The sequence below is a fragment of the Cervus canadensis genome, chromosome 22 (assembly GCF_019320065.1).
Source record: "Cervus canadensis isolate Bull #8, Minnesota chromosome 22, ASM1932006v1, whole genome shotgun sequence".
Taxonomy (NCBI): domain Eukaryota; kingdom Metazoa; phylum Chordata; class Mammalia; order Artiodactyla; family Cervidae; genus Cervus; species Cervus canadensis.
The window spans coordinates 6,169,386-6,188,625 of NC_057407.1; the positions used below are offsets into that span (position 1 = coordinate 6,169,386).

The following is a 19,240-nucleotide window of genomic DNA, read 5'->3' on the forward strand; positions in this document are numbered from 1 at the left end:
CCTTCTCTCTACTGACTACCTAATATTCCAGCAACATGGCCCAAGGACCAACTGGGCAGAGCCCAAGCCTGTGTCTTGTCTGAATGCGGAAAAGCCGAAGAGCCCTTTGGGGAAGGGCTGGAGGACTTGTTCAGGCCCAGAGGCGCCCCCAGCCCGTTCCTGCTACAAGTCCAGGGTGCAGCCGTGTCTCTCTGTGCTGTGTTCTGTGACCCTGGGTCCAGGGTCTCCAGCAGGGAGAGGCTGACCCCCTCATCACAGGGAATCTGTGCCGGCCATGCGGGGGGTCTCAGGCTGGGGAGTGAGGGTCTCACCGTGCTCCCCTGGGCAGGGGGCGGGGTGCCGACACCCGCACCCTGCAGGCTAACCTGTGGGTCTGCATGTCTGTGTGTGTGCACGTGTCTGTGCGTGCGTGTGTGTGTGTGTGTGTGTGTGTACATATGTGTGTGCTCTGCCCCCTGCAGCCAAACAGCAGGATGGGGCGGCCGCCATGGAGATGCAACCCCTCAAGAGTGCCGAGGGGGGAGACGCTGACGACAAGAAGAAGGCCAACATGCACAAGAAGGAGAAGTCGGTGCTGCAGGGCAAGCTCACCAAGCTAGCCGTGCAGATCGGCAAGGCAGGTGAGCGCAGCCCCGGCGGACAGCACGGGGCTGGGGGGACACGGGGCAAGCAGGGGGGTCCCCGGGGCAGAGCCCTGCCCCTGGCTGGGCCTCGGTTACCTCATCTGCAAAGCGAGGGCTTACATGAGACCCACCCTTGTCTGCCGCGGCAACCAGTGTGAGTCCTGATTCAGCAGGCACTCAGCTAGCACTTAGACAGGCCCAAGAATGAAGCGCAGGCTCTGGGGGCAGCCTGCCTGCATTCTCGTCAAGCTCCGGCGCTGAGGTCTTGGGCAAGCACCCTCACCAAGCTCTGAACCTGCGCTCCCGGTCCGTGGACTTGGGCTCCTGTAGCCCTCACTTCACAGGTTGCTGTGAGGAGTAAAGGAGATTATTTACACGTACAGGCAAGGGTGGTGGCTGGATGCGGGCAGACCCTATAGGAGTTGGCCGTGCAGGCTTTATCCTGAGGATGTTGCGAGCCCTGGAGGAGGTGTGAGCAAGGATGGAGTTGAACTCTACAGTGACCACCCCAGCTGCCATGCACAGGAAAGATTGGGGTAGATGGAGGGCAGTGCTCGGCGCCCAGGGAGAAGCCCCTTGTCTGAGCCCCAGTATGAGATGGTTGCATGGCATCGCCGACTCAATGGACATGAGTTTGAGCAAACTCCGGGAGGTAGTGAAGGACGGGGGAGCCTGGCGTGGTGCAGTCCATGGGGTCGCAAAGACTCAGACGCGACTGAACAACAACACGAGCCAGGTTTCCCAACCGAGTTGATAACTACAGGTGACAGCTGATGACGGCTGCTCTGGCCCCCAAAGCCAAGCCCGGCTGCACGGTGAGCCCTGCCCGCCTGACACGGTCTTGGCCTCCTCTCCTGGGTAAGGATGTGGCAAACACCACGGCCTCCCCACCTGGCTGCCTGCTCTTCCACGGCTGTCTCCCAGCTCTAATTATAGGCACCGCAGTGTGGAGAAGAGAGGCAAATTGCAGGCTTGGCCGTCTATATTTAAACTAAGGGGCCTGGTGACAGCTCCCGGCTGCCGGGAGCTTGGCTTCCCGCCCCTGCGACTGTCATACAGGGCTTGAGCTGGCTCTTCGGCTCCACAGCTGGCAGCAGGGGCGGGTGGCGATGGGTCCGGGGATTTCCTCCCTCCCCACCACGGGGAAGGCTTCACGGCAGTGTGGTGCTGGAGGGCAGGGAGCAGAGCCGTGGGAAGCATCCCATGGCCTTCCCTGTCCTGGCTCATCCCCTCCGCCACTCAGTCAGCCTTGCCAGGAGTGGGGCACAGAGTCACACCCTTCTGGTTCACATCCCACCGCTGCTCCTCTCCTGGGATGGATTCCCTGCAAGCAGAGCCTGAGATGGGTGGGCACATGGTATGGGGAGGGGTGCTCTCAGGGGGAGACCTGGAAAGGGCCCAGCATGCCACAGAGCCTAGGAAGAAGCAGACCGAGCCAAGGTTTCCGGAGAAATCCCCGTCTCCACCTGATCCCACGGGGAGCTCTGGGGCATGAACACCTCTGCAGGGTCCGACCCGCGCTGCAGCAAGGCAGCTGGGCTTCTGGACCCCCGCGTCAGTCCCTGGATATTGGCCATCAGATTGGGGTGGGTGGACCTGCCAGGCACTTTTTGACAAGGAGACGCCAGTCTCCTCTGGCAGAGGCTGCAGGTGTGGGCAGCCTCAGCTACACCCACACACCACTGAGGTGGATGGGGGTGGCTGGGCACATGAGCTGGCAAGAGGGAGCCGGGCGGGTAGCTACCTGCAGGCACTAATTCTCCAGTGCCTCCCTGGCCTGTGGCCTCGGGCACATCACTTCCCCTCCCCGGTGATGTTGTTCAGTCACCAAGTCGTGTCCGACTCTGCGACCCCATGGACGGCAACACGCCAGGCTTCCCTGTCCTTTACTACCTCCCGGAGTTTGCTCAGACTCATGTCCATTGAGTCAGTGATGCCATCCAACCATCTCATCCTCTGTTGTCCCCTTCTCCTCCTGCCTTCAATCTTTCCCAGCATCAGGGTCTTTTCCAATGATTCGGCCCTTCGCATCAGGTTACCAAAGTGTTAGAGCTTCAGCATCAGTCCTTCCAATGAATATGCAGGGTTGATTTCCTTTAGGATTGACTGGTTTGATCTCCTTGCTGTCCAAGGGACTCTCAAGAGTCTTCTCCAACACCACAGTTCGAAAGCATCCGTCCTTCAGTGCTCAGCCTTCTTTATGGTCCAACTCTCACATCCGTATGTGACCACTGGACTTATCCTCTCGGTGTGTTTGTTTGTTTCTTGTTTGCCTCCTCCTCTAGAATCTCAGCCTCCCAAGGGCAGGGACTCTGTCTCTTTACTGCTGTGTCCCTAGTTCCTAGAACAGGAGACAGTGTGTGCCTGAGTGAAGGAGGAAATAAGTGGTACCCTCTGTACATCCAACAGTGAGAGGGCACCAGGCTAGCAGTTCCTTGTTCACATGCTCACTCAGCACCTATGTATGTCCAACACTGTACCTGGCAATTTATGTGCATTCGTCGCATTTGATTCTTATAAAAGCACATGGAATCAATACACATCCCCATTGTACAGAGGAGGAAACTGAGGCTCTTTGAGGATCAAGCACTTGCCCGAAGGCCACCAAGCTGAGCTGGCATGTGAGCTAGGGCCTGCCTGACCCCAGAGCGCTTGGAGCCAAGGATTGGCTGGGTCCACATCTCCCTTCCCAGGGCCTCTTGCCCCCAGGGGCCCCCTGACAGGCTTCCTCCCACCCGTGTCGCAGGCCTGGTGATGTCAGCCATCACGGTGATCATCCTGGTGCTCTACTTCACTGTGGACACCTTCGTGGTCAACAAGAAGCCGTGGCTCCCCGAGTGCACGCCTGTCTACGTGCAGTACTTTGTCAAGTTCTTCATCATCGGCGTGACGGTGCTGGTGGTTGCCGTGCCCGAGGGGCTCCCTCTGGCCGTCACCATCTCCCTGGCCTACTCGGTGAAGGTGAGGAGTGGGAAGCAGGACAGGCCGGCTGATGCCACTGAGCTGGGGGTCTGAGGAGTGGCTGGCGGGGCCAGTGCCGGGGGCTGCGAGGAGAGCTAAGTAGAAAGGAGTGGGCACATTAGAAGCTCAGAGAGAAAGGTTGCATGCGGGAGCCCCAAACTCACAGGCCTCCAGGAGAGCCACACACTGGCTAAGGGGACAGCCATTATTCAGCCCAGCCAAGTGTCCCCTAGTAGTGATGGGGTCCAGTGTTGCCAGATCTTCACATTTTTCTAAGAGAAGCCAGAAAGCTGGACTTCACATAAGCTCTCCTGATTTTTAAACATTGACAGTCAACTCAACTCTGAGCAGTAAATTAGACGCAGATATTCCTTGTACAGTCATGTCTGACTCTTTGCAACCCCATGAACTGGAGCCGGCCAGGCTCCTCTGTCTATATGGGATTTTCCAGGCAAGAATACTGGAGTGGGTAGCCATTTCCTTCTCCAGGGGATCTTCCCCACCCAGAGATGGAACCTGGGTCTCCTACACTGCAGGCAGAGTCTTTACCATCTGAGCCACCAGGGAAGCCAGACCCACACCCATCCCGTCCCATCAAATGTTGGCCGAAGTGTGGTCATCACACAGCCGTAGGCCCCACTTAGCCGCAGTACTTGGGACTATGTGGGACTAAGCTTGGAGTTTGCTTCCTAAAGTTCGAAAGAGATAAGCCTAAAGTAAAAAGGATGTCTGGTTTTAGGAAAGCCCCCTCCTCTCAAGAGATGGGCTAAAAATAGGAAGTCTTAAAAGCATTTCAATAAAGGGCTTGCGCTTAGTCGCTCAATCGTGTCCAAGTCTTTGCAGCCCCCTGGACTGTAGCCCGCCTGTCTTCTCTGTCCATGGGATTCCCCAGGCAAGAATACTGGAGTGGGTTGCCATTTCCTACTCCAGGGGATCTTCCCGACCCAGGGATTGGACTCATGTCTCCTGTGTCTCCTGCACTGGCAGGCAGATTCTTTACCACTGAGCCAGCAGGGAAGCCGATAAAGGGCAAGTGGGCCCAGGAGTGCCTTGGGTCTGGGGGTGCTCCTGAGTGCCACCCTGATAACAGAGCCCCACATTCCCCTGCTCCCAGGCCCATGGCCATTGGCGGAGCCCAAACACGGGGGTGTGGGGGCTGGCATCATCTCGTGAGCACAGGTGTCTGACCCTCGTGGGTGCACTTCCAAGCCAGGTTCATCCCCAGATCCCCATACCCTGGGATTATCATCTTGCCTCAGCCCTGTGGTTGCCCCAGCTTGGTGGGCAGGGCCCTGTGCTCCTGTTTCCCAGGGCCCCTAGGCCCGGATGTGCCTGCGAGAGCGGAAGCCAGGGCTGTTTATAAACAAGGCATTCGCTCCGAGTCGTTGGCAGAGCCGACCGAGGGCACGGTCAGTTTCCAAGCTGGAATTTGGACTGGGCTGGCCGATGTAATTTCATACAGAAAAGAGATCTCAGGGCAGTGCCAGGAAGTGGCAGGTCTGTGTAAAAGGACACCGTGCTTATCGTCTCCTTGTTTTGGGGTTCTCTAAGAAACTCCATCCCACAAACCAAAGCCCAAACAGATCACAACACAAGGCTGATCGGGGAGTCTGGGGTTGGAGACCTCGTGCCGCTATGAGTCTGGACCCCATAGCCACCCGGTGGAGCTCAAGGTCCCCTTAAAGGTCATAAATGGTATCGGGGGTTCACTTGCAGACCTTGTTGCCTCTACCCCCGTAGTCTGTGTCTCTGGCACCTGTGCCTTCAGCTGCCTTAGGCAGTGTTACTTATACAGTCCCTTGATAAACTGAGGACAGCCCCCACCCGCCACCCAGGAGACAGGCGAACTCTCCGCTTTCTGAGCCTGGCCCTGTGTGCTCAGTCATGTCTGACTCTTTGCGACCCCAGGGACTGTAGCCCACCAGGCTCCTCTGTCCCTGGGATTTCTCAGACAAGAACACAGAGGGTCTTCCTCATCCAGGGAAATGAATCCTTTACCACTCAGCCACCAGGGAAGCCCCACAAAAGCAAGTGCCAGAACAAGGACTTGAACCCTGGACCCTCAGATTAAACGTCTGATGCTCTACCGACTGAGCTATCCAGGGTCCACCAGCCAAAGAATAGAGGTGACACTTAGATCCTCACTGTCCGATAGAGACATGACATTTGTATGATGTTAAATTTCCTAGCAGCTGCATGAAAAAGACAAAACAGAAAGAAGCAGGTGGAAATAATTTTACTACTGTACATTATTGAACCTAATATGTCCAAGTTATTATCAAGTCAACATGTAATATTTAATAATACACAAATGATTAGTGAGATTTTTACATTTCTTTTCATAATCAGCCTTCAAAACCAGATGTGAAATTTACTCTTGTAGCACGTTTCATGGGCTTCCCTGGTAGCTCAGATGGTGAAGAATCTGCCCACAATGCAGAAGACCAGCCTTCGATCCCTGGGTTGGGAAGATCCCCTGGATAAGGGAATGGCAACCCACTCCAGTATTCTCACCTGGAAAATCCCGTGGACAGGGGAGCCTGGTGGGTTACAGTCTGTGGGGTCGCAAAGAGTCAGACACGACTTAGCAACTAAACAACAAATGATAAGAGAAGCTTCAGGAGCACAGAATTCTACCAATTTTCATTTTTTAATAACATGACCTGCTATTAAAATTATTCTAGGGACTTCCCTGGCGGCTCAGTGGTTAAGACTCCATGCTTTCAATGCAGGGGGCGAAGGTTCAAATCCTTAGTCAGGGAAATAAGATCCCACATGTCGCATAGCCAAAAAAATAATTTTTAATTATTTTAATTGTGTTCCTTTTTTATCCTTGTTATAAAGAGTTATAATGAGGGGCAAGAAAAAGGGAATCAGATTCCTAGGCTCAGACTAGAACATCTGACTCAGCCTTTAGCTAAATCCACCTTTTCACATGTGTTCTTGCTAGTAGGGTCACTGTTTCAGGAGGCCCTGCAGTTAAGACCGGTGGTTCCTTGAGAATCACTGTATTTGCATTATTTGCTTGAGAACCTGGAAGAAGCTAGGAGTGTGATGCTGGGAGGAGAGAAAAGAAGGTGAATATAAGACAATTAATAATTGTAGAGTAGGATTTAAGTTTTGTTATAAACCTAAAAAGAAAAGATAGTGTTATATAAGATACATCAGTGCTCAGTGGTAGAATTATGACTGACTTGTTTTTTCCATGTGTATCTATATTTAAAAGAAATCTGTGATTTTTATTATGCAAGTTATAGTATATAGTCATTGTAGGAAAATGGAAGCTATAGATTTTTAAAAGGAGGCAATAACAATCTCCTATAAATGTATCACTCAGAAACAATGACACTAGTATTTTGGTCTTTTCCACGTAGTCTCCTATGTCTATTAATACATACGTAACTTACATTTCTTCACTTCTCATGAAACCAAAGTGACCATGAAATCCAGGTGCCAGTGAAAGATGATACCTTTGGAAAAGAAAAAACCCATAATCAAATAAAGAACATATTTCTGTTAGGAGGTAAAAGGAAAGTATCTGAAGTACTCAAAGAGGACCCAGCCTTCATTTACCATCCTTTTCGCTATCTTTTCCATAAAGAATACAGATTACTTCTGTAATTGAAATTAATAAAGTCAACTAATCAACTCTTTTCAGTGGCTCAAGTAATTTAAAAGGAGAAAGAGAGAGTGCTGTACACAAATAAGGACCCCCGATGACAGATGCTCTTGGGGCCCGGATCCTTTGCACAGGAGTGAAGCAGAGGGGCAGCTCCACCTCATTTACTGCCTGTTCCGTGGTGCCCTCACCCCCAGCCCCAGCTCCCTGTCCTCATTGTGCCCTCTCCCCCTGCCCCCTCCTGCAGAAAATGATGAAGGACAACAACCTGGTCCGCCACCTGGACGCCTGTGAGACCATGGGCAATGCCACGGCCATCTGCTCGGACAAGACGGGCACCCTGACCACCAATCGCATGACGGTGGTGCAGGCCTACGTGGGCGACGTCCACTACAAGGAGATCCCCGACCCCAGCTCCATCAATGCCAAGACCATGGAGCTGCTGGTCCATGCCATCGCCATCAACAGCGCCTACACCACCAAGATCCTGGTGAGTGGGCAGCCTCTGCCAGAGGGAGAGGCGTCCAGGGGGTGATGTAGGAGCACCTGGCTGGCGGAGCAGAGCGATTCGTAATTTTAAATCCCGCTGATGTATTTTGGGTGGTCAGATAGTAGGCAGTTGTTTCTCTTTGACCCAGCTATGATGCTTGCATGTGTGTGTGCTCAGTCACTTTAGTCGTGTCTGACTCTTTGCAGCCCCATGGACTGTAGCCTGACAGGCTCCTCTGTCTATGGGATTCTGCAGGCAAGAATACTGGAGTGGGTTGCCATGCCCTCCTCCAGGGGATCTTCCTGACCCAGGGATCAAATCCACATCTCTTATGTCTCCGACATTGGCAGGCTAGCTCTTTACCACTAACAACACCTGAGAAGCCCCCAAAGTGGAAGTGTTAGTCACTCAGTGGTGTCTGACTCTTTGTGGCCCCATGAACTATTAACCTTCCAGGCTCCTCAGTCCATGAGATTCTCCAGGCAAGAATACTACTGGAGTGACTAGCCATTGCCTTCTTCAGGGGATCTTTCTGACCCAGGGATCAAACCCAGGTCTCCTGCATTACAAGCAGATTCATTACCATCGGAGCCACCCATGGGGGGGAAAAAAAAAGATTACTGTTAATTGTGTTTTTTAGGTCCTATCATTTCCCTCCCTACAAAAAAAATCTTTTTATTAGTTAGTTTCTGCTATATAACTACTCCAAAACGTAGTGGTTCAAAAGTAAGCTGTGTCTTTAGCTCGCAGTTCTGTGAGCCGGGAGCTCAGGCCGGGCTCAGCTGGCGGTGCATTTCCTCGCACATCCACCGTGGGTCACGCGCACGGCTCTGCTGATCTTGGCAGGGCTGGAGGCTGATCTGGGATGACCTCAGCAGGTATGACTCACCTCTGCTCTGTGTGGTCCCGCCTCCTCCAGCAGGCTCGGCTTCACGTCATTTTGCCGCGTCCTATTGGCCAACAGAAGTCGAGAGGCCTGTTCAGATTCAAGGAGCAGGGAAATAGACCCCATCTCTAATGGGAGGGACTTCAAAGTCACATTGCAAAGAGCATGGATTCAGAGAGAGGACTCATTGTGGCCATTTACACAGCCTACCACCAGCGACAATGTAGTTATTAGTAATAGTAGGGGCATTAACTAGTTTTAATAAGAAAAAAAAAAACGCTCATATTCCTGTCTCAGCCACCTAGAGTCATCATGCTAGAATCCTGTTTGGTTCAGAAGCACAGGTTGCCGTTTCGTGATTAACCAGCATTTGGAGAAATACACACCGGTCCATCCAGAGCTCTGTCGGCTCCCAGATGCAGGACATTCCTGCAGAGCGAGCGTCTGAGAGGACAGCTGAGCTTTTCTGCCTGCCCTGCCGATGTGCTCTGGCTCTGACCTCTCCTTCTGCCGCTGAGCTAGCCTGAACCTTCGGGATCAGACTGGGTTGCCGAGCGCTAGAGCGTGAGTCAGTGGCCAAGGGCCGAGGGCTGGGGGTGGGGGTGGGGGGGGGGCGTCTGCTGGAGGGAGGCAGATTCTGCCTCCAGACACTGGGGCTGCAAGAACTGTCCCGTCCACTGTGGCCGAGCAGCTGCCCCATCAGCCCAGAGCTGCAGGGCTGGGGAAGCAGCCCTGACAGGAGGAGAAAGTAGGTCGGGAGAAAGCGTGCAGATGGGTGATAGAGAACGCTGGGGGCGGGGGGAGTGGAGGAGGGGGATGCCAGAGATGATGGCATTTTTGTCTCCTTCCACCCCTCCCCCCACCTCCCAGCCCCGATCTGGGAATCAAGGGAGGTGGGGCAAGGCTTTATTCTGTTCCTCAGGCCTTCCTAAAATAACCAAGATGCTGTTAATGATCTCGTCCTGTAGATGTTTTGGAGAAGGGAACAGGGCAATTCCCAGAGCAGACTTCGGGTGGCGGGGGCGGCCGTGTGGGCAGAGCCCTGCAAGATGGGCTTGGATGAAGATGTATGTTATGCAATTACAGTTAAAAAAGGAGTTCTGGGATCTGCCAGGAGGAGCCACGGAACATCTCTGCAGCAAGAAGGCTCTATTAGGCAGTGTTTCACAGTGCCAGTGGCAGAGCCACAGTTCATTTCCAGATGTGGTTAACTAGACGGTGTCCAGTGGCTTCAAGGACAGGGGTCCTCAAGTCTACCTGGGAGAAAGGGGTAACTGCCAAGACTGGAAGAAATCAAGGACCTGGAAACTGGGATTCTTGGTTTGTAAACAGACCAAATCTCTGACCTCTCAAGCACCAGTGTCCCCTTCTGTGCCTGGAACCCTGGCATCCTGGGACCCTTGCACCTCTCTTTCTGGGGCTTCCTTGAAAGAACCCTGGCCACACGGTTCTCATTTCTGTGAGCTGATAGCCATCAGTGTGGAAGGGACAGCAGAGGCCCCTGGCATGACTGGGTGCTGGTTAAAGCCCACAGCCTGGAGCCAGACAGCCTGGGTTCGAATCCCTCACTAGCTATGTGACTGTGAACAAGTTACTAAGCCTCTCTGTGCCTCAGTTTCCTGGGGGAAACAATAGGATTATTGTGAGGATGAAATGAGTTACTAAGTGGAAAGTGCTTAGCACATATTCAGCACTCAGGGTGGTTAGCATTGTTTGTCAGCAGTAAAATCACCCATTTGTAGCCATGCAGAGGCTAATCAATAAATGAATAGACAACAGAGACATCCGGGTTACAGAAGAAAGGGTTTTGCTCAAAGTTGGTGGCAAAGCCAACTTACAGATACCCTAAAACCAGCTATTGAGTAGGGTGCCCAGATCAGGTTCTTGGTCCTTGAAACCAGTCCTGCGGCATCTTTAGTACTGATTGGTCTCAGGAAGGAAGGCCTGGAGCCCAGAGGGTCAAATTCACAGCCAATACTGTCAGCCATATGGAGAGAAGGGGCTCCCAGGGCCTGCCCTTGTAGTCCTAGAGGAATTTTGAGAAGCATCATGGGCTGCTCGGTCCAAAATGGAAGTCCAGACCAGGCTGGGAAATCTAGATGTGGGACATCTTTACCATGCAAGAGGAGATGGACAGGAAAGGCGCACAGCGTCCCCACAATACCCACCAGCTTCGGCTGGGAAATGAGCCTGGCCTGGGAAACAGATCCTGGCCAAGCCTTGTTTTCCCCTGTAGGAGGGTGCCGATTCTTCTGTGTCTTCACGTGGTCTGATTGCAGGCTGTGTGCTCTGAGACACAGCTGAGTTACTTCCACTCCCTCCAGCATAGGCTCTTGGGAAGTACTAGTTGGGTGGGTGACATATGTGAATTGACTGGTGAATAAATATAGAGATGTGTAATCAGTGAGATGAGGACTAGGTAGGGAGACGGATGGACGGACAGATGGAAGATGGATGGAAGGTTGATAGATGAGTAAATGGATGAGTAGGCAGATGGATGAATGTGTGGGTGGTGAATGGATGAGTCTGAATTGGTAAGAGGCTCAGGATAGGGCTACCTCCATGTTCTACTTTCCTATTCTTATGGCAGCAAGAAGTACGAGTTGGCCTTGGCCCCAGTCTAAGGCTAACACCCAGGCTCTCTTTTTACCTCCAGCATGCCGAGGAAATCTTTTCTGAAAGTGCCCTCAACTCTCTACTCTCCATTGATCCAGACTTCCAAATTAACTCATGCCTGTTATTCTAAAAGATTTAAAAAAAGAAAAAAAACTAGATGCATATTTGCAAGGGTAGTTTGTGTAGGTGTAATCTGCATGGATTTGCAGACTTTAGGGACCACCTGGTCCAGCCCCCTCACTTTACTCTGAGGCCCAGAAATGGGAAAGGACTTGGGCCAAGTCACCCTGTGGGTTTGTGGAGTTAGAATCCATATGTCCTGACACCCAGTCCAGTAAGCAACGGTTAGGAGCTTCGGCTCTGAAGTCCAACAGACCAAGGTTCAAACTTCAGCTCCAGCACTCACCACCCATGTGACCCTGAACAAGGTACCTAACCTCTCTAAGCCTTTGCTTTCCAATCTGTTAAATGAGTGTACAGGTAATCATAATCGCTCGTATTCACTTAGCCAGACAGAGTGCTGAGTGCTTAACCCATGTTGGCTTGTATGAAGACCCGGTGAAGTAGGCCATGTCACGTCTCCAACTCATAGATAAGGACTACGAAGCTGGGAGGAGTTAAAGAGCATGTCCAGAGAAGTTAAAGAACAGAGTCCCAGAGACGATGAGAGGCCGAGCCAGGTTTCAAATCCAGAGCCTGCACCGCTCGCCGCCGCTCCATGTCCAGCTCCTCTGGCTGCGTACATGCCTTGAGGCAGTTCCCAGGGCTGGTGTAAGAGTTCCAGGGCCGCTGTGAGATCAGAGAGGAGGATGTGTGGTTCCCAGGGTAGTGCTTGACATGTAGCAGCTACTCCGTCCATGTCAGTTACTCTTATTACCTCCTTTATTATTTCTGAGCCTTAGCCTCCATAGCCTGCTCTTCCGGCCACCGTCTAGCTTGACCCTCCACATCCCTTCCAGGTGACCAAGGCCAATGTGACCATTTTCCTCTTGCAGCTGAGACGGCAGAGCTGCAGAAGCAGCAGGTGTCCTGACCCAGATTGCTCCTGACACCAGGGGGCAGAGTTGAGCCCAGAGAATCGTGGCGGAGTTGACCCGGGACGTGAGGAGGTGCTCTGGGCCGGGCCACACAGCCTTGCCAAGGCCCGGAGCCCTTTTAGAGATGAGACGGTCTGTGGCCTGGGCGTTTCCCGGGCCAGAATGGTGAGCGGTGAGGCTGGGAAGGCTGAGGGCGAGTTGGGGCGGCAGCAGTTACGCCCTTAGTGGACTTTCTCTTCACGATGCTCAGAATCACCCAGGCGCTGGCGGAAATGGTGTGAGAGCGGAGGCTGCCGGGAGAGACCAGGAAACCTGAGCAGGAGGTCCCTCTCCGGGGGCCAGCCTCCACCACATGCCCCATCCCTTCTGAGGATGGTGGAACTGTCTTCTTTCCACTCCTGTTTCTAATCACTGGCAACTAAACTTGCCCTCTGAGGGAAGCGACATGAATCATCTTTTAGTCAGAAATTGCTTCCCTGCCTCAGAATCCTGGCACACCCTCAGATTGGCTTTGTCGCCTCTAACTCTCTGAGTGTCGAGACTTCTACTAGCTGCTTCTTCCTGTCGCCCTGCTGCTTCCCAGAGCCGCAGCTGAGCTCTCAGATGGAAATAGCTCCTTCCTCAGACTTTAGAGGCACCGTGCTTTCTTTTGGGAGAATGCTCTCCTTTTCCACCCACGTTTATTCTGTGCTCTGAAACCACCAAAGCGGACTTTAATTTTTTTATGAGACCTCTTTTAAAGTAGGTTGACATTACAGTTAACGTTTGAATTATTAAAATGAAGATGGGCACTTGTGGAGTCAAACTGTTGGAAGTTTATGGCATATATTCTGGTAACATAAACTATTGAAAGAAGAACAAATCTCCTTGGAGTCCCTGACGTGGTTTTGGAGGAAGGAGCAGAAGGATTTTCCTGGCAGGATGGTTTTCCTGAATAAATAAGGCAAACTTCACCAAGTAGAGGCTTCCTAGGTGGCGCTGTGGTAGAGAATCCACCTGCCAATGCAGGAGACCTGGGTTTGATCCCTGGTTTGGGAAAATTCCCCGGAGAAGGGAATGGCTACCTACTCCAGTATTCTTGCCTGGAGAATTCCACAGACAGAGGAGCTTGGCAGGCTACAGTCTGTAGGGGTCGCAAGAGTCGGACATGACTGAACATGCACTCACCTAGTTAGAAATTCCAGGTGCTACCCCATTCCCAAACTGAGGTGCCTCCATACCCCCAAGAGCCCCAGTAAAAACTGAAAGGCAGGAAGGATCTGCTTGATTGCATTTCTCACGAATCTTAGAACTAGAGCTCCTGGGAGGAGGGTGAAGTTGGGCGCTAACTCTAGGAAGCAGAGAGTCAGCCCGTGAACTCAGATCTGGCTCCAAACCCAGGGTGCAACTGAATATTCCAAGGAGCCTCAAACCCCCTGAGTCAAGCCAGTTCTGCGTTGGACTCTGGCCAGGACAGTGGTTCCAGAAGGCGCAGAAGACCCTGGAAGTGACTTAGCAGGGCCTTCAGATGGGGAGATGGGGCTGCCCTTCGTCCTGGTCTGTGAAGTGACAGTGCCTTTGTGTTGAATTCAACAACTGTTCTGGTTCTGTTCATTGGTTTTGTTTTTGTTCTTTTTGAAAAAACTATCCCTAGGAGAACAGCTTACAACAAGTAACCCGGAATGGGGGAGTCTGATTTTTAACAGAACTGTTAATCCATGTATCCTACCTTCTTACCGTACGTGCACACACACACACCCCACATAGCACATACACCATACCCACACAGGTGCCTGCACACACACACACACACACACACACCCCACACGCACATATACTACACTACACATAGCACACACGTGCATGTGTGCACACACATACCACATCCATGCATGCACACACACCCACATGCACACATACACACAGTGCAGTGGTGAGCTCAATAGGGTCCCCGGGGAGTCTGCTTTCATGAGTGTCTCCCCCGGGCGGTTCAGCCTGTCTGGCTGTCATCCAGAACACGCATGCTGACCTGGGCCTCTGTAGCCTTCAGGAAGGTCCTGACTCTGCTCTCCTGCTCCTCAAGGCCTAGCTCCTGAGAAGCTCCTGGGGAGGCAGAGCCTCAGATAACAATTCTGGAGGCCAACATTCTGATGAAATCCCATCCCATCTGGCCTCCCGTTGGCCGCACTCCACACCCACAAACACCAAATTATTCATTTATTCATTCAACACATATTCATTGGTTACCCACAGTGGGAAGCAGAGATAAGCAAGACGGCCCTCCCCACCGCCCCCACCATGGGCTCTAAACCAGTCACCCACGAGTTACCTCGTTAACCAACTATCTGAAATGCTAGTGAAGACAGGCAGGGCTGCCGGGAAAGCATTCTCTGTGGGCACAGAGCTGAGACCGGCCAGGGTCAAATCCTACTAGTTCAGCCACTCACGAGCTGTGAGATCCGGTCTCTCCAGGCCTCCCCATGCACCTGGGAATAATAACAGTGTGCCCCCAGGAAGCCATGAGGATGTAACTGAAGGTGCGTGCTTAGTGCAGAGCTCAGCAAAGGGCAAGAGGCGTTGGTATCCGGCACACAGTCCTTGCTGCAGCTGCCGAGGCTCCTGGTGGGCCGTCCAGGCCTCAGGGAGGCTCCTCTGCCAGTGCCCGTCCTCAAGGGGTGAGGAGAGTGGGCGAGGCGGCCAGAGACCACCAGTGAGTGAAAAGTCATTTTCTAATGTGTTTTCACGAGTGTCGTCCCATGGCCACGGCTGCAGCTTACCATGCTATGCCTGTTGGGTTTTGAGGGACAGAGAGGGGGTGTTGAGGGTATTTTAATATTGCAGTAAAAGACACATAACTTAAAATTGATCAGCTCAACCATTTTGGTGTACATATCAGTGTCATTAAGTACAGTCACATTGTACAACCATCCCCACCACCCACATCCAGAACTTAGCATCTTCCCCAACTCTGTTCCCTTTAAACTCTTCCCCTTCCCTCTCCCCCTGCCCCTGGGACCCCCCCTGCTACTTTCTGTCTCAATGAATTTGACTGCTCTAGGGACCTCGTATAAGTGGAATCACACAGTATCTGTCCTTTTGTGTCTGGCTTATTTCACGTAGCATAGTGTCCTCAAGGTTCATCCATGTTGTAACATGTATCAGAATCTCCTTTGTTTTTTAAGGCTGAATAACCCTCCACTGTATGTGTAGATCACATCTTCCTTATCTGTTCATCTGTTGATGGACAGTTGGGATGCTTTCATCCTTTGGCTACTGTGAACAATGATGCTGTGAACGTGGGTATGCAAATATCTTCTCAAGTCTCTGCTTTCAATTCTTTGGGGTATATACCCAGAAGTAAAATTGCTGGATTGTATGGTAATTCCATGTTTAATTTTGGAGGAACCTCCATGCAGGTTTCCACAGTAGCTGCACCATTCTACATTCCCACCAACAGTGCACAAGGGTTCCAATTTCTCCACATCCTTGCCACCACTTGTTTCCTATTTTGTTTTTGATAACGGCATCCTCACGGGTGTGAAGTGGTACCTGCTCGCTATATTTTTTTAAATCTCCTTTTTGAAGATGTTATTTATAACTTGCTGCCCTTCGGGTCATCATTCCTTGTTTCTGAGCTCCAGTCACTCCCAAGCATCCCAAAACAGGAGCATGAATTGCCCTCTCAAGGTTATGCTCACCCAAAGTTAGCTGTGCCCAGCACTCCCAAAGGGCTTAGTGCTCATACAGGGACATGTGCAGTAAACGGCACTGCATTGGGAATGGAAGAGACTGCAGGCAGCCCCAGGCCTTTGACCCGTCTTTGCGGGAGGTCTATGACCAGTAGCAAATCACTTCCCCCCAGGCTTGCCAAAACCAATGCCTTAACTCTCTTACAGTCTTAGAGCCCTGGAGAGCAAAGGCTCTTGGGAAGTCCACAGCAATAACAAAACCTATGGGTTTGTTGAGATTTAAAAAAAAAAAAAAAGCCAAAAGAAAAAAGGGGCAAGTCCCTACTTCTTAATAATACTCGTAGGCGATTTCAGAGCTCAAGTTCACGGGAACAAATTGAATTACAGAGGAGCCAGCTCTGCCATTTGCAGCCATGGATTGTTTGAAATCCTTTTAGGGGAAAATTAAAATATTTCACAGAGGGTAATAAAATGCTGTGTGTTTGCAGGCATAACTGCTCAGCTCTCTTGGGCAAATAAGTAATTAGCCATTTTTATTTCAGTCCTCCGTGTCATCATCTTCTTTCACAAGCAAGGGGCGGGGAGAACCGTTGTGAAAGACATAAAACTCTGGAAATCACCAGAAGGTTAATTATAAAATTGTAAAAAAAAAAAAAGTAAATAAATATGTAAATTTTCAAAGCACACATAACCGCATGCTGCAGAGACTAAGAAGAGTGCTTAATGTCTCTTTTCCCAAACATCAGAAAGAGGGAGCTGTCAGATTCTTCTGCTTTCAAGTCACATCCACAGAGTGTGGGAGTGGGGAGCCTTCCAAGGCCCGCAGCGCTGGAACCTAGTCGGACGTGGCATGGAGCAGGAGGGTATTCTCTGGCTGGACCCACGGCCCCCAGGCCCCTCGGAGGAACCCGCAGCTCTGTCTTGTTCTACCATCCTTCACTACGGCCCACGGTGCACATGAAGGAGTGGGTTGATTTTTTTCTCAGCTGGAAATCATTTACTCCAGCCTTTCCATGTTACAGGCGGGGACCTTGAGGATGACGGCTTAGGGTCTACGGCTATGTATGGTGAGATCAGTGCCCGTGACCCGCTGCGCCTCAGGTCTACTCCTGGGGCCTGAGCCCTGACTGTGGAGGGGGGGGGGGGTGGCCAGGGACAGGTCCTGTTGCCATCCTTTCCCCCCACCCCACACAGCCAGCCCATCCGTGCCAGCATCCTCTGGGGTCTGCCTTCCTCTTACCTGGGCTGCTCGTACAAGCAACACCAGGGAGGCTGACGGTGAGGGTTCAGAGGGCTCCTGTGCGAGGGTGGTCTGAGACCCACAAAGACCCACCCGTGGGGTGGGAGAGGGGACACAGAATGCTCATAGACGCGGCTCCTCTTCAGCGTCTCTCTGGGGTCTGCGTTTATCCCTGACGGCTCTTAGCGCTCCTAAAGCCACCTCCACCTGGGTCGCTGCACACTGATGTTATACAAGTGGTGTGCGTGTGGCAGGCGGGGTGGGGTGGGGGTGAGGCTGTGGGAGCTGAGTCCACCTGCCGTGTGACCTTCCCACAGCTACCTGCTAATCCTACCATCAGCTCTCACATGCAGCATCTTGTGCGTACCCGTTCACCTGTGCCTCTCACCCCCCGCCCCCAAGACTGGCCTGCGTTGAGCCATCTTGCAAACAATGAGTAAATACCTACTGGGTGCCGGGCTCTATGCTGGCCCTGAGAACCTGGGCAGGGGATGGACGAATACAGCTCCTACTCAGGGGGTGACAAAGTCATTTTCAAAGACAAGGAGATTCTGTGCTGGTCCTTAAAGGGTGAGGGCAGTTTGCCTAACAGGGCAAGGAACAGGAGCAGCAGGGCTGCGGGGACAGGGTGGAGAAACAACAGACTGTGTCCCAGCAGCCTCGTGAGGAAGTGGGAGGCACTGGGGAGATGTGGTCGGTGGTTTCACTGAGGTTCAGGGCAGAGGCTGTGGTGTCCATGTGGCCCAGTTAGAAAGGAGCAAACCCCCAGTTTATCCCACCCTCCTCTTCCCCCTCTGTGTCCACATGTCCCTTCTCCATGTCTGTGTCTCTATTCCCGCCCTGCAGATAACTTCACTGGTACCATTTTTCTAGATTCCACATACATGCGTTAATATACGATATTTGTTTTTCTCTTTCTGATTTACCCTGTATGGCAGGCTCTAGATCCATCCACATATGTCCACTGCTATATGTAGAATAAACAGCTAGTGAGAAGCTTCTATGTAGCATGGGGAGCTTAGCTCGGTGCTCCGTGATGACCAAGAGGGGTGGGATGGGGGTGTGGGAGGGCAGTTCAAGAGAGTGGGGATATATGTATGCATATAGCTGATTCAGTTCATATATGGCAGAAACTAACACAACATTGTAAAACAATTATATTCCAATTTTATTTTATTTTATTTTTTTATGAAGCAAGTTACAGAAGAATGTGTATAGCCTCCTTACCTGACCTTTTCAACTTGTAAAACCGCACCCACATATAGACAGTAAGTTAAACTGCATGAAATTTCCAGTGATTGGCCACTGTGACACATTAGCAGTTGCATTTGGTTCAACCTCAGCTGAAGTCACAAAGGATGTTACATTCAGAACATAGAATACCACCCAGCCGTGAAAAGGAACACACTGCTGACGCATGCAACAACTTGCATGAATAACCGGGGGACTGTGCTGAGTGAAAAGCAGCCAATCTCTGAAGTTACATACTGTACCATTCCATTTATATAACTTGCACAACGTGGCAGAATTACAGAGCTGGAGCACAGATTAGGAGTGGCCAGGGGGTGGGGAGGGGGAAGGGAGAGAGATGCCCGCAGTCGTAAAAGGGCAGCATGGGAAGTGAGTCAGAAAATAGATATTAATGCGTATATGTGGAATCTGGAAAAATGGTATAGATGATCTTATTTGCAAAGCAGAAATAGAGACACAGACGTAGAAAACAAATATGTGGACACCAAGGGGATGGGGAATGGGAAGAACTGGGAGATTGGGATTGACATATCCATGCTGTTGATCTACGTACAAAATAGATACCTGATGAGAACCTACTGTGTAGCACAGGGAACCCTACTCAGCGCTCTGTGGTGACCTAAATGCGGAGGGAGTTCAAAAAAGAGGGAACGCAGGCATACAGAAGATCCCTGGAGGAGGAAACGGCAACCCACTCCAGTATTCTTGACTGGGAAAGCCCATGGGCAGAGAAGCCTGGCAGGCTACAGTGCATGGGTTCACAAGGAGTCAGACAGGACTTAGCAACTAAACAGCAATAATAACATGTATACGCATAGCTGGTTCACTTTGCTGTCCCGCAGAAATTAA

At 51.7% G+C, this 19,240-nt stretch overlaps 1 protein-coding gene and 1 non-coding gene across 19 annotated transcripts in view; one reads left to right on the forward strand and one right to left on the reverse strand.

Moving 5' to 3' along the window:
• The window catches only part of ATP2B2 (ATPase plasma membrane Ca2+ transporting 2), a 365,670-nt gene that overhangs the window by 309,410 nt on the left and 37,020 nt on the right, over nt 1–19,240 (forward strand). For all 18 annotated transcript variants that reach the window (XM_043442927.1, XM_043442910.1, XM_043442919.1 and 15 more), the window contains 3 exons: nt 462–620; nt 3,370–3,584; nt 7,451–7,693. In XM_043442927.1, coding sequence (XP_043298862.1) covers nt 462–620; nt 3,370–3,584; nt 7,451–7,693 — 617 coding nt within the window. The remainder of the gene's footprint in view (nt 1–461; nt 621–3,369; nt 3,585–7,450; nt 7,694–19,240) is intronic.
• On the reverse strand, nt 5,617–5,689 carry TRNAK-UUU. The gene has a single exon. It is a non-coding gene; the product is annotated as a tRNA-Lys (tRNA).